The 15,472-nt window shown below is 39.0% G+C and overlaps 1 protein-coding gene across 3 annotated transcripts in view; it reads left to right on the top strand.

Annotated features, from left to right (window-relative positions):
- Positions 1–15,472, top strand: part of PRICKLE2 (prickle planar cell polarity protein 2) — a 389,088-nt gene that overhangs the window by 298,565 nt on the left and 75,051 nt on the right. For all 3 annotated transcript variants that reach the window (XM_087708820.1, XM_087708821.1, XM_014073626.2), the window contains one exon: positions 4,065–4,178. In XM_087708820.1, coding sequence (XP_087564946.1) covers positions 4,065–4,178 — 114 coding nt within the window. The remainder of the gene's footprint in view (positions 1–4,064; positions 4,179–15,472) is intronic.

Here is a 15,472-nt window from a genome sequence, read left to right as displayed (position 1 = left end):
TTTGCGGGTGACAATTAGAGCAACTTTTAGTCTTACCAGATGTATTGAGAACCTTGTTGGATTCCTCCTTCGGCTGGATTGTAGACCAGAGGAGGGAAATAAGTGGCTAAAAGGTCACTAAAGTTATGAGGAGTAGCTATTTTGATTTTACCACCCATATCCCTTCCTGGAAAAATATGATTCAACCACTATTATTCAGCTACCAGTCTTCCAATTTGAACATTGTAATTCATGTCACTTGGGTTTGCCCTTAAGAAGCTTCATATATGGTAATGGTAGGAAAAGGGGACAGCTGGCCTGTCAGATGTTTTCCAGCAGGAGCATATCACTGGTGTACTTACCTTAATTGTCCATATCAAGGTCCTTGTTATATATAATTCTCTACATGGTGTGAGATCTGCCTTCCTGAAAGTATCCTAAGATACTTCGATATCTTAGGGTCTCCAATTTTGGTTTATTATAGTTGCTGACTCAGAAGAAAGATCAGCTGAATCTACTGGAGAAAGGCCTTAGGGATGGCCCTAGCTATGTGAAGCTCCCTTCCATTTGAAATTTTGGTCATTAAAAAATAAATACTTCAGGGACAAGTACTATGATGCTCACAGGAACCAATTTGCCCGTAAACTTTTCTCTTTTAAAAAAGAATTTTGAATTAAAAAAACAATAAATGGGAAGCTAGCACCATCAGCTTCTGGCTTTATCTGTAGACCCAAGAATATCCTTAGACCTCTTGTGGATGGATGGATGGATGGATGGTTAGGGATCTGCAACCCAATGCTTTGCTTTGAAATGTAGTCAGTATTCAGAAGGAGGGTAGCAAGGATGTACCCTCAAGCTAAAGAAGCCAGCAGAAAATAGCCAATGATTTTTTTCCTCTGAATGTGTTCCATCCATCCACCAAGCTATTTTGTGAAAATACAATCTCTTCTGTTGTTTAGTGAGAGCATCACAACTACTCTGAAAATTGTACATGTGTGAGTCATCAGATGCAAATTAACCCTAAGGTATTGAGATAGTTACTGCATTTTTCAGAGTCTAAGACACTCTGAAGTATAAGACGCACCTAGTTTTTGGGGAAGAAAACAAGAGGGGAAAAAAATCTGCTTCTGCCTCCCAGCAATTTGCCTCCTTGCCAACAAACAGCAAACATACGATACTTGTATAGATGCTGTTAAAATTGATGTGCTTTCTGGAAGTATAGCTATTCTCTGCTATTTAAAAGAAGATACAATAGCCACTGGGCCTCTTCAGATCAAGCATTTATTTAAAAAATCTTCTTCATTTTGTTAAGCTGTCTAGAACAATAATAAAGCAGTCTTTAAAAAATAAGTCTAATAATTTGAACATTCCATAAGAATTTATAGTTATTGACTTACCTTCTTGCAGCACACAGCAAACAACCTGATTAGCACAAGAAAAAAAAAACTGCTGTTGCCTCCCAGCAATTTGCCTTGTGGAGCAAACAGCAAGTTTCACTTTCAGTTTAAGCATGCCTCCCGATCATCAGCTGTTTCAGGCTGCAGGGATTGCTCTAGCCTATTGCAGCCTCCACAAGCCCCATTTTCCCCGTTTGCTACAAGGAAATAAATTGTTGGGAGGCAGAGACCAAAGGGTGGGGGACGGTGGATGGGGCTACATTCAGTTTATAAGACGCACTTAAATTTTTACCCTCTTTGGGGGGGGGGGGAAGGTGCGTCTTATACTCTGAAAAATATGGTGTATTAAGAAGCTTAATTTCTTCTTTCCTAAACTTCTCTCAATGTAAAACTCGAAATCACAAATTCAGTGGACATTTTATCTTTCCTCATTCTTACACATGGTGTTAGATCCAGACATTCTTATATAGTGTGGATCACCTGCACTCACAAATAACATGCCCCATTGATTTCAGTTGGTCTTCTCCAAGTATGAATGATCCTGGATCTGATCCATCAGGTTTAGAACATTATAATTAAAACTATAATCTGGATAGTGGATATTTCAGAACCTGGAGACAGCAGAATAAAAGACAAAGAAGAAAAGCACAAGGTTCAAATTCCTGCAAATAGAAGTAGAAAGACTGGCAGAAGAAAATAAAGATATTACAATAAAATCAACAAAACATAAAGATAATAGATGGCAAATGTGATGAAGCAAAGAAGTTTTACTCAGTCTTGTCAAAGGCCTGGGTGAAGATTGTCTGTCTCTCTGGTCTTTGGTATTTTGGAGCCAGATTTTAAAAGTACCAATGATTTAGGCACAATTTAAAAGATTATAAACTTCAGTTGTTGAAATATTCACGGGTATAAGGATCTCACAGTTTCAAGAAATAATTGTTACATTTCCACATTTTCAAGAACTAGTTATTATGTTAATAGATATAGAAAGGTATGTCTGTCAAGACAGAACATTATGCAATAATTGTCTTAATTGAGGTCAAAGATATAACTTGGATTGCCAATTAGAGCTCTTTGGTGGTATGATATTTTGAAGTTCAAGATTTGAGACCTGGCCTTCTAACAAGAGGCTGACCCTCTACTGTAGAATTAGCCTTTTTTTTTTCTTGCCTCATCAGAGCAAGATCAGTGAATACTATTCAACAATGGCAGCAGACCTCTGGTATATTTTTTACCAATATCTCACATTCACTCACTCATTCAGAGCATACATACCAATTAAATTCTCCTTGATGATTCCAAGTGTATGAAAAATCCCCTTGAAATATTCTCAGAAGTGATTTTTGTTGGATTAGAAGATGGGACTTCATACTTCTCTTCTCTCCAGTTTTTTAATAAGCAATGGTGGTTTTTCTTGGCTGAATTATTTGTATCCTCATACAATATTCATAGTCATTCAATAAGTAGTGTGATTAGATCTCAAGATGTTGCTTACTGTGACTGTACTATGACAGAAGGCAACATTCTTGGTTAAAAACATTTTGATATATTTGAAGATATTCTTGTACAGTTCTTATTTTTACATTTCATCTCTTTTCTATTGATCACAACTTTTCAACATTTAGCATCTGGCCACTCACTTATCTTGTAAAAGCTTGCTCCCTCTCCATGTTTTATGTTGTCCTGACATCAGAATAGGAGGGAGAACACATTATTCTAAATCATAGTTTGTTTTACCATAGTTTGCTAAAAAAAAAAAAACACCACGCTAATAATGCTACGTTCATATAATGTTCTAAGCCAGTTTCCAAAGCACAGTGGGTTACGGTACACTAATGCCAAAATGAAGAAAACTATATCCCAGCTTGATAAGTTGTGAAATGAAATATAACATGCTCATAGCTAAGTGTCCAGAGAGTGGGAGAGTGTCCCTTCTGCAAGACGGTGGGTATGGCATTGTAGTCAAGATGTCTTTCATGTGAGCATCAGACTACAACTGTACTGTTTGTTTGGAAACTTTAGCCACAGCCGTGGAATCAATGGGAGCTGTCTGTAGATCATAAATACCCCTATTATAAATGGAATTTCCTGGGACCTGGTCTCGCTGCACCATTTAGTCTGTTGCACTTTTCATGATGGTTTTTAATTACATACTCTAAGGTCTTAAAGAGAACTTTCAGTCTTCCGACAGATTTTATCTGCTGATTATTTTCACAAATTGTTACAGAAAATGCCTTCAGGGCTGCTATGTAGGTGGAGGCTCAGTTACCCAGTCATAGATTGGATGCCAAGGAGCAGCGTCTTAACCTATGCTTACAAAGGCAGGTGCTGACAGTTCCATCTCGCCAAGGGAAACATGCTCACATTCTGGAGACTAACCGAGAAGACGGTAAAGAAACAATCTTGGCGCGTTAGACAGAAAATAGCTAGTGTTTTTCTCTCGCTTTGACCCTTACGTCAAACAAATTTCCGCTTCTGTCAAATGGGCTTCCTCATAAAGAAGGTTGCCTATCTGTGTGTGTGTGTGTGTGTGTGTGTGAGAGAGAGTGTGTGTGTGTATTGCATGCATCTCCAGCTGTTGAGTAATTATTGCTGCTGAAAATATTTGGTGTGTTTCTTGCTGTAAGCAAATATGTGCCAACCAAAATCCAAGACATTGTACTGCAGCCCTCCTTTTCTAATATTTAGGTTCATCAATACTACAGCTGTCTACCAGAAGACAAAGTACCCTATGTCAACAGCCCTGGAGAGAAAGCCCGTATCAAACAGCTTCTTCACCAGCTGCCTCCGCATGACAATGAGGTAAGTCATTCAGAAATCAACGAAGAAATACCGGAGTGCACCTAGCAGGGGAACAAGCCATCATTCTGATGTTTGGGTTGTGCGTACCAGCCAACTAGCCAGCTCACTGAGTCCTTTGACAGAGGATTTGTTAAAGGTTTATTTTGCGAAACCCGTGGCGGTTTTGGGTGGGGAGTTAAAAAAATATGGAAGAAGTTCCCGCTCCCTATAGCTGCTTTTAGTTAGATGAAAAGGCTCCAAATCCTCACGTTTCAGTCAAAAATGCATGTTTATCTAGTGCCTCTTTGGATTGTTGTATAAATAGTTCATGCTTTAACTTTGTATGTTTTGAAATTCAATTCCAGTCCAGTTCATAAATAAATTATATTAATTTCAATGAAACGTTGAAGATCTAAAGGTACTATCTTATCTATAGGAAGCAAAGTATGTTCTTAGGAAAGCTTTTTTTAAAGTAAGAATAGTTCACAACTTCTGAAATAAGAAGTTGAAGAAGAATCTACAACTTTTGGAATGAGACTCAGCAGAGATATTGAGTTGACATTGATGTTAATGGGATACATCTGTATTATAGGAAATGTTTTGGCAGCATATAGCATATTTCCTCAGGTTTTCTAAAAATTATATGGGATCAATTAGCCTGTTCTTCTACTATAGTTGTTAGACTTTCACTTCTATTACTTTTGTATTAAATTGGGAAATTGAAAAAAAAAAACCACTTATACCAACAGTTATGTTATTCTTTCTAGTTGTATATGGCTTCACCCTCAGGGCACATTAAAACAGGCAGCTTGTGCTATTTCCGCAACCTACAACTGTGAGTGCCAGTGCAAAGAAAGGCCCAAAAGACATAACAATAAGTGGGTGAGGATATGCAGAGCAATTTTAATGGAAATAAAAAACTTGCCTGGGAAGTTGATGGTGCCTCCAGCAGAAAGAATTTAATTAAAAATAAAAAGGATAAAATTATTTGGGGTCAAACCTAAATGAGGGAATGCTGGAAGGAATATTTTATTTTTGTATGGGAATGATGGATAGGGGAAATTAAGTGAATGTCATAAAAATGATGGGTGCGGAGCCATAAATGTTGTTAGTATGTTGAAATGCTGGGTGGGGTATTTCTGGAAGTTAATGTCCACACATCTTAAAGTTGCTAAGGTTGAGAAATACTGAAATATGTTAAGATGGTTTAGTTAGAGAAAGGGTTGCACATCTACAGCGGATTAGGTCGGCATATGGAGTGGTAGTGCGATTTGTTTAATGTGCTTGCAAGATGCATCTCTGCCTGAAGAGTAGAAGGACACTGTTATTGTTTCCCCAATGTAGCAGAAAGACTAGCAAGAATGATTAAAGAAATATGCAAGGGTTTTTGCTTGTCTGGGAAAGTGCTTGACAGATGGAAAATGTACCACAGATACATTGAGCGAAATGTCAGAAGTGCATTGAGGCTTTATGCCAGGCAGGGCATGTGCAGACCAGAGTTTTTCCTCTTTTGTAGGTCATAGAAAAACATGAATGTAAAATAGCAGACTTAGAAAAAGTGTTTGCTCAACTGAAGAGCCCTGAATTAAGGAGTATTTTGGGTAAATATGGAGTTGAAGATTGGTTGTTGGATGTAGTAAGAATGGGCTTATATAGGATAGAAATAAAGCATATGTAAAAATAAAGGAAATTGTTGTGGCCCGCCAGCAGAGCTGGCAGCAGATTCGGTGAGGAGGTTGGGGAGGAACATGGGCCAGTCCTGGAGTCTGGGGAAGGCTCTGATGAGTGCTCTGTGTCGGAGGCAGAGAGGGGGCCAGAGCCCTATGCCAGTTATCAGCTGTCTTCAGGGTCAGACATAAGAGAGGCAGACGGACAGCTGGAACCTGTTTCCAGTGTGTGCATGCACAGAGTTGCCAGACGAAAGGAACAGCTAAAGAACAGGAGTCGGTCGACTTGGGAGTAAGGCCAGAAGTGGACAATGAATGGCCCCTCCCAGAGGCAATAAAAGAGGAGGAAAAGGGGGGGGGGTTTGCAGGAGACAATTAGTTTGCTTAATTGGTTCATGACTCTCCAAAACTCCTTGCCAAGTTCTGCAGATATCGGCCTGGCAGTTCTCCAAGCCAGATAAGGTCTGTGAGTGTAAATTCTTGAAAGACTTTGCTGGATGTGAATGAGCAGAATTCACAGTAAATTAATAAAAGGGGCTTTTGTTGGGACCAGGAGTTTGCTTCATGTTCTTGGGCAGCCTAGGTCAGAACAGAAATGCTGAGTGATTTGGCATGTTTGATGTCCTCTTTAGTATTTTTTGGAATGTTTTTGCTGATGTTGGAAGTGCCCTGGTCAAAATGTATTTGTATGCAGGTTAATGCTGTATTGTTGGTTGAGGGCTTCCAGGATTGCCAGGAATAACATGAATGGCATGTGTGCATACACATATGTATCTAATTGCACTAAACTCTATTGTGCTTTAAAAGATCTGCATGTTAATGTTACATGCAGATGTGGAAGATGAAGTTGAAGATCCAAAAGATGGTAGAAACTGAGATGTTCTTGGAACCTGTCTGTTCAATAAAAGTGTTTAAAATAGCTGAGTCATGAGGGACTGAAAGCCACATGAGTATAAGAATGGATTGATGGATGAGAGCAAAATACTTGGATTTCCTCTCTTCTTCAGCAGGACATAAAGAAAGGATTAGTTGGAAGAGAAATTGGAAAGAAATCTCCTTGTTCTACCTAGAAACTAATGTGGGTCTTCCCTTTTCTAATTATTAGTCCCACTGCATCTTGTGGGAAACTGTTGAGCAGTGGATTCAATTTTTCCCATGAACTGATAGCCATCTCAGGCAGCTTGCGAAGTGAGGCAACCATTCACTCAGACAGAAATTCAGAAACATCTCTTTCAAATGATTGTTTCCATCTGAATCGAAAGTTGTCCTCTTCCTGTTGGTTGGGTCACTGAACATGATGACATCAATATTTCCACCTAAGGGAAATAATGGAAAGGAGGTGTAGGGGGAGTAAACACGATATTTGACCAAAGCATCAAGCCCACTACCAAAGTATCAGTGTTCACCCCACACAATTGCTGTTTTATCTCACTTTCCTCCAAGAAACATACCGGTAAGTGATCATTCTCCCCTCCTCTTATCTTCATGCTAACCCAGTGATTTAGCTTAAGCGAAGAGATAGTGGATGACCTAAGATTAATAGATGGGCTTCATGGAAAGAATGGATTTTAAGCTTAGTTTTTTCCACCCTGAGATGGGACTCTAATCATTACTCAAAAGGTTAGGGATGTGTAATAGGCAGCTGTTACCTTGGCCATAGCATTTAAGAGCTTAATTTAACCCCATGTCCTATTAAGAATATCATATGTTGCTGGAACTTTGAGAGTTACTACAGAAATTGAAGCTCAAAGTATCTCTCTGAAATAAGGTCATAATCATTAACATCTATTTTTTGGAGGGGAAAGCCTTACCATTATTAAAAGATAAATAGATACTGTGAATAGGGTGTAGAAAAACTTAAAATCAAACCACACAGGAGAGAGAGGATATGATAAGAGAGGTTTTGAAGATCACAGCTCTTCTCCAAATTCTGAAACCGGTAGTATGATTTTTTTTAATGCATTGAAACTATGACCCACGTATCCCATTTAACTGAAGTCCTAGAACTAATGATACATTTTCAAAACCAAGATTTAAAAATGATTCTCCTCACTTAGACATTTAATTGCACCTTCTTTCAAAATGTCAATCCACTCTCAGCATTCGGTGAAGTCCTTAAATGTTCTGGTTAGGAAATAAAGATATAATTTATTTTAAAATGATTGAGTATAACATTTTCTGGACACTCAAAAGCACCTCAAAAACATTAAAAAACATGGCTCCTACATACAAAGAGGTATGCAGCCCGAAGTTCCAAAATAGCAAATAGCCTCTGAAAACCTTGGGTGCATGCATTAGAAATCTTTAGAAAGTCTTTCTCCAATGTTGGTGGAGACAGCGGTCATGCATGGGTTAACTCAGTCAGTAACCAATAAAACTGAGTCTACCAAAGTAATGTCATCACCTCGGGGGAGTATCCTCCCGCTTTTTTAGCTCGATCGAACTGGCTCTGCTAACTGCTTTCTCCTCAACTTTAAAAGTTATTTAAATCGTATCTAATTGGATTTTGTCCTAAATTTCATCTAAATTGGAAGCAATCAGGATAGCTCTTTAAAGCTAAATCTCTCAACTAGCCCAGGGCTATGGGAAGAGATTTTTGAGGCTTTTGTCTCTTGGAGATTGCCGGCAGAGAGCTCTCCGGCAAACAGCGCCTCGTGGCAACGGCCATTGGAGGCCCCGCTCTGCACTGCTACCTCTGCTGGACTACACGCCCCCTCATGCTGCAGTCGCTCCAGCCACCTCCAAAAGCCGCCAGGGACCAGCAGCAGCCCGGAGCAGACATCAGAAGCGCTGCTGCAGGCCGCCGCTGTTCCTCAGCGCTCCCACCCCATTGGAATGCCGCCGTTGCTCCTCTTGGGCTTTGCAGGCCCCCCCCTGCCATCCACCTGCCCTCGCTCCTTACCTGTCGTTGAAAGCCTTCGGCACTTCTGCACATGTGCATGGTGCATACAGCACCTGTGCGATGCTCTGCTGAGCAGCTGGAGCGTCACGGAGGCTTGCGGAGGCATCGCTGGCAGGTAAAATGCATGCGCGTGCTGTGCACATTCATGTGGAGGACGCCAGGCCCCGTTGCAACCATACTGGTTGCAACGGGATCCGGAACCTACCACTGACTGCTATCATGTCTCCCCTATTCTTTCTTTTCATTAAACTAGACATACTGAGTTCCTGCAATCGTTCCTTGTATGTTTTAGCCTCCAATCCCCTAATCATCTTTGTTGCTCTTCTCTGAACTCTTTAGAGACTCTCCACATCTTTTTCACATCGTGGTGATCAAATCTGAGTTATAATTTTACTTCTAATTTTATACTGTCAAAAGTGATTGTCCTGTTTTGGTGTGGCAATTAATAACATTGGGCTAAAAATTAAGTTCTAGTCCCACCTTAGGCACAAAGCGAACTATGACTTTGAAGAAAATAATGGCAAATCTGAAACTCTTGCCAAGAAACCTGCAAACACTTCTCCGGGAAGTTGTCAGAAGACAAGACTGATTGGAAGGCATAAAAAACTATTAAATATATTACCAGATATAAATTATTATCGTCATCATCAATCATTTTAGCCATTGCCTATCCACTGCAGGATGAAGGTCTCTTCCACATGTTTCCAAGCTATACCAAGTTGGTGCTGACACTTAATGATCACAAAGATAGACCTTCTTTGGAATGATATGCCCCCAGCCTGGTCCTCAGATCTCTAAATGGTGTCCTCATTACTATTGCAATTGAGCTCTCACCCACCTTGCTGTTAGTCATCCTCTTCTCTCTCCTTCCAGCTTTCCCAGCTTCTGAAAATTTTTGTGTCTTTATGTGTCTCATGTGATAACTTGAGTATGATTATTTGTGTTTGAAATGAAACTCTGGCTAGATTTGGTCTCTGATCCATTTGTTTGCTTTCTTGGCTGTCTATAGCATTCTCAATGTCTTGTCTGACCCTGACATACCTTTTCTGTGCTTCTTCAAGTACAACTTTTGTTTCCATAGAATATCACAGGGAAAATCATTCAGCACATAGCTGAATATTTTTTACAAGCCTTTGTTAGTACTTTACCAAGTGCTTGCCTGAAGCATATTTCTTCCCTGTTGGTTCCTTTACAGATGATAGTCAGTCCAAAAAAGCAGACACTATCTTCCACTTAAGTTTCTTCATTGTCTTGAAATAAGGAGGGAATTCCTTACTGTGAGAGGTTGAACAGCCGGCCTCTTGAAGTTTTGAATGTCCCATCACTGGAGGTTTTCAAGGACTGGACAGCCATTTGTCTGGGGTGGTTTGAGGATTCCTGCCTGGGGTGGTTTGAGGATTCCTCCCTGGGGTAGAAGGTTTGACTACAACACCTCCAAGACCTCGTTCAACCCTATGGTTCTATGTTATTTAATTGCCCCACTGTGCTGCTTGATTTTAATTACTAGAGCTTGTAGACAGACATCAGCATAGTGCTGTTTGTTTATGATTTTATGCTATCTAATTGCCCCACTGTGCTGCTTGATTTTAATTACTAGAGCTTGCAGACAGAGTAGTAGCATCAGCATAGTTCAGACTAGTTATGCTTTTTTCCTGCAATTTTCAAATTGCACTCATCTTCTAACAATCTAGCCTCTTTCAAAATATATTCATTACATAGATTGAATGAATAAGGAGAGTAGCCAGCTTTGCCTCACTAAGTCAAGCTGTTTTTGCAAATTATGTTTTAACTATGGTTCCTATCTTGTCTATAGGTTTTTCAAGAGGACAAATGTTCTGAGATTTTTATTTTCCTAAGAACATTCCACTTTGTCACAATAGACCCAATCAAAGGCCTTTCTGTGCTCAAATAGGCACATATTGACTTATTTATAATATTCTTTGGATTACTTCATGTTCTAACGTGCATCAGCAATAATGTCCCTTGTCCCTCAGTCTCATCCAAAAGAATATCTCATTTTCCATGATAATATCTAATCACTGTTGGATGATCCTAAGTGCTATCTTGCTTGTGTACCATATTGAGGATATTGTACAATAGTTTGCACACTGTTAAGTCTTTATTGATTCTGGTTTGTAGATTAAGCTGTTCCAATCTGTGGTTGAATTTGGAATATTTGGAATGATTTGGTTAGAACTGTTATTTACTATTCTTATATCTTTGCCATATTTCTGTAGATATTCCATCAATTCCAACATGGTCAAACTGGAGTCATGATTTAACTTCATCTTCGAAGGACTAGAAATTCTTGTAAATAGGAAATATTTTCTAGGCTCATTTGAATGTTAACATTCCTATTGTATAGAATTTCAGTTATTTTCTTTTTGTTGAATCAGTTGCTGTCTGTCCATTAGCATATTTTAGCAAAGCAATATGAGATTGGTATCTTGATCTGAGTTTGGAGAAATTTTGGAAGACTTTCCTTATTTTTCCAGCTTTGATGTCTTTACAGATGTCATTGTAATACTATTTCTCGTGGTTCCACCACAAAAGCGCGTAGGACAAAATCGCGCTCGACAAAAGCGCGCTGTGACGTCATCACAGCGCGACGAAAAAGATCGAAAAAATGTAAAAATAAAGCTAAAACCTTCCCCTAACCCCCCCAAACCTAAACCTAAACCTAACCCTAAACCTAACTCTTAACCTAACCCTAAACCTAACCCTAAACCTAACCGTTAAAGTAACGAAAAACCTAACGCTAACCCTTATCCTAACCCTAACGCTAACGCTAACGCTCTAAAGCTAACCCTAACCCTTAACCTAACCCTAACCCTAACCCTAACCCTAACCCTAACCCTTACCTTTATGTGAATCGGCTTGCTTTAATTTAATTTTTATTAATTTTTATTTGAATTTTTCGATCTTTTTCGTCGCGCTGTGATGACGTCAAAGGCGCGATTTTGTCGATCGCGCTTTTGCCGTCCGCGCTTTTGACGGGTCACGATTTCTCGTCTCTCCCAACAGCTCTCTGATTTTTTTTTGTTACCATAAACACTTGTAGATCAGCCAATAATTTTAGGATCCAAAATACATCCAAGGGTTTATCCATGAGTAATACTTTTTAAGATTTAGATATAGTCATGGATCAGCAAATAAAGCTGATTCTTAATTTTTATTTTTATATGTTAGTTTTTAGAACGGGCTTCTCTGACACTATATTATTAATTATATTGTCTATCCATATGGTTTTCTTGATGAACAAAATATAGGAGTGACTATATATATATTTCCGCATAGTTTTGGATTAGAGTTAGGGTGTTTTAATGTACAAAGAGAATAATTTTAATTGCTTTGCCATTATATAATTACAAAAAATGCATGATTCAGTCAGTATGAAAGTTGCATTCACTATCATATTTTCAGACTTTGCTGGGAAAGAAAATCAGGGATGCTCTCAACATTTTCTGGAAAAGTTGCATTTGGATTTTTAGTAGTATGGCTGGGATTTCACTTCTGCGTGGGCCATAATAAAAATTAAGCATTCTTTCATTTAATTTACATACACATTAATTATGTATTAACTGTATTAAGATAATTACTCTATACTTATGAATACAGTTAACTGCTTTGGTCACGTTAAAACTTGCAGTTAGAGAACAAACTGGTTACTACGACCACCTGAAATCATAAATGAAGTCATGATTTCATTGGTGTCAGGATAGGCAAGACATAAATCAACCACATTTTGTCAGGCGTAAAAGATCAGCTCCGCTCCACACGTGAAGGCCCAATTACACTGATTTATTGCTACTCATGCTTATGTAGAAGACTATTCTCAACTAACAGTTAGCACCTGCTTGCAGTTAGAGAAGGGTCAACGGAATTCAGGGGGGAGTGGACTTAATTCCCTTGTGGCTACAAAGGGATTCTAGGCTCATCCTTCATTTAACTCCACTCCCAGCTTCTGCCACTCCTTCTCCTCCATTTTTCATGATTAAAAGTTTATCTGGATGCCACAGGGAGTTTCATACTTCCTAATTCTGCTACTGGCTTTTAGGAGCAATTCCCTGCCTGGGGGGGGGGGGGAGGCAGCAGAGCCCACATCACGTATGGACCCACTTGGCCTACACAAGCCTAACCAGTACAACCCACCCTCCCAAGCTGCTTATAACCCCCAACAGTTCCTAACTCCAAATTTGAGGACTTCTGGCCTTGATGTTTAAGAGTTTCACTTTTGCATGAATATCATACAGAGGGTGATCAGAAATGGTAATAAAGAAAATACAGGTAGTCCTGGACTTACGATCACAATTGAGCGCAAAATTTTGTTTGCTAAGTGAAACATTTGTTGAGTTTTGCCTCATTTTACAGCTTTTCTTGCCACAGATAAGTGAATCACAGAAGTTGTTAAGTGAATCGAGTTTCCTCATTGACTCTGCTTGTCAGAATGTTGCAAAAAGTGTTGATATGACCATGGGACACTGCAATTGTCATAAATATGAACCAGTTGCCCAGCATCTGAATTTTGATCAGGTGACCATGGGGATGCTGCAAGGGTTGTAAGTGTGAAAAATGGGCATACGTCACTTGTTTTCAGTGTCGTCGTAATGGTCACTAAGTGAATTGCTGTATGCCGAGGACTACCTATATATAGTATTTGGTTTAATAGTGAGGTGGAAGAAGATCAGTTATCACAGGATAACTGAATGGCTGATCTTACCCTGTTTCCCTGAAAATAAAACCTCCCTAGATAATAAGCCCAATCAGGCCTTTGAGTGTATGGGCTAAAATAAGCCCTTCCCAAAAATATTGCAACACACCAGCAGCCATGAGGTGACCATGCTTGCTGCCTCCTGCACCTCAAAAATAATAAGGCCAAGCACTTATTTTGGGGGGGTCAAAAGAAAATAAGACCCTGTCTTATTTTCAGGAAAACATGGTATAATTGCTGCCAAATAGATGGAGTTAGAAATGGATTCTCTTTTTAAAAAGTCTTTTGTACACATTGCAAATTATTCTTGAGGTCTCCTGTAGTCCAGTCAGCATAGGAAGGTTAGTAGTTTCTTCTTTAGTGTCCCTTGTTAAGAATATTGGCAGCACCTGAACTTGTTTTCAGATTGTTGTGTTAAAGAGAAAGGTTAGAATGCCCAGGCAAAGAAATAACATTTGCACGTATTTTGCATAAATGCAATCATTTCCTAATGGAAGAAGGTAGAGAAATTATTCATTTGGAACCTAAACCTAAGCTCGAGCAAATCTGTGCTAGAGAACCAAAATACTTATTTATTCTCTGGTTGCAAAAATAGGTTTTATAAAATTATAAATTGGAGACTAACTTCTTATCCCAATAATCTTCCAATATAGCGTTTCTTCTGAGTTTAGAAATGACCTGGGAGAAATCTCACTGGATTTAATGCAATTTATTCTAAAATTGACGTATATAGAAATACATTATATACGAGTATGACATGGCTTTGGCTGCATTACCCATAACTCTTTTGATTTTATGTATGCAAAGAGTGGGAAAGGGACCAAAATACATTAATATTATCTTTCAAGGATGTTAACCTTGTTAAGGATTTAAGATTAACAGAGGATTACAAAGAACTGTTGACTGAGGGAACAGGAACCACGACTTCCCTTGGCGGCTATGGACTGTTGTGCTCTATGGAGAGAGATGCTATAAAGCAGGCCCAAGGCTCTGGAGCAGTAACTAACCCTATTTAGCAGCAGTCCAAGCAAAGCTTGCTAATTTCCATGGCAGTGTCTCCTTGTCTAAATTCATTAGATATTCTATTTCACATGATGAATCAGGCCAAAATGATTTTCCTACCAAGAGGAGGTTCAGCAATTTCCCTGAAGCAGAAATAGGACAGTACAATAAACAACGGGTAGAATTTCTATACTCTCCTTGGAACAAGAGAAGAAGTACATATTATGTGAAAAATTGTGAAATTGGCCCTGTCTGATGCCCTTCGCTGGAATTTTGTAGTCTTGTAAGAGCCTCTCGGAGGGATGGCATTCTCAGATTTTGGTTTTATGAAGTGTGTTCCTGAGGGGCGATATTATTTTGTGATCTTTTAAACACATTTCTTTAGGCAAAGACATTCAGTACCCCGTTTTTAAATAATTGCTTGTATTGTTTGAATTTAAAAAGAATTCTGGGGAAAAAAAACCCTAAAAGGTATTCAATGATTGGATAAAAAACATAAGCCAACTGGTGCAAGAAGGAGTGGATAAATTCATTTGCTTTAGGAGACACCATCTGACAAGTCAGGGATACTGAGAGGAATCTAGAGCCCAATAATTAAATGCCCTTATAATTACTTTAGCTTTAATTAGGTACATACTAGTTTCTGTACAGAGAAAAGGGATACTATTAGATATATCTAAAATACCGTAGTCCTTGGCTTAACGTCCACAATTGAGCCCAAAATTTCCATTGCTAAGAAAGGCAGTTGTTAAGTGAGCTTTAAGACCCATTTTATGAACCTTCTTCCTATAGTTGTTAAGTGAATTGCTCAGTAGTAATGCGGTTGTTAAGTGAATCTGTCTTCCCCATTGACCTTGACAGAAGGTCTCAAAAGGTGATGACCCTGGCACATTGCATCCATCATAAATACATTTGGATGCCAAGCATCCAAATTTTGATCACGTGATCACAGGGATGGTACAACAGTCACAAGTGTGGAAAAATCATCACAAGACACTTTTTTCAGTGCAGTTGTAACTTCAAATGGTCACTA

This window comes from Thamnophis sirtalis, unplaced genomic scaffold (assembly GCF_051295495.1).
Source record: "Thamnophis sirtalis isolate CommonGarterSnake01/CBP01778 unplaced genomic scaffold, rThaSir2_p1.2 scaffold_3, whole genome shotgun sequence".
NCBI classification, from domain to species: domain Eukaryota; kingdom Metazoa; phylum Chordata; class Lepidosauria; order Squamata; family Natricidae; genus Thamnophis; species Thamnophis sirtalis.
This window is presented reverse-complemented; position numbering and strand designations above follow the sequence as displayed.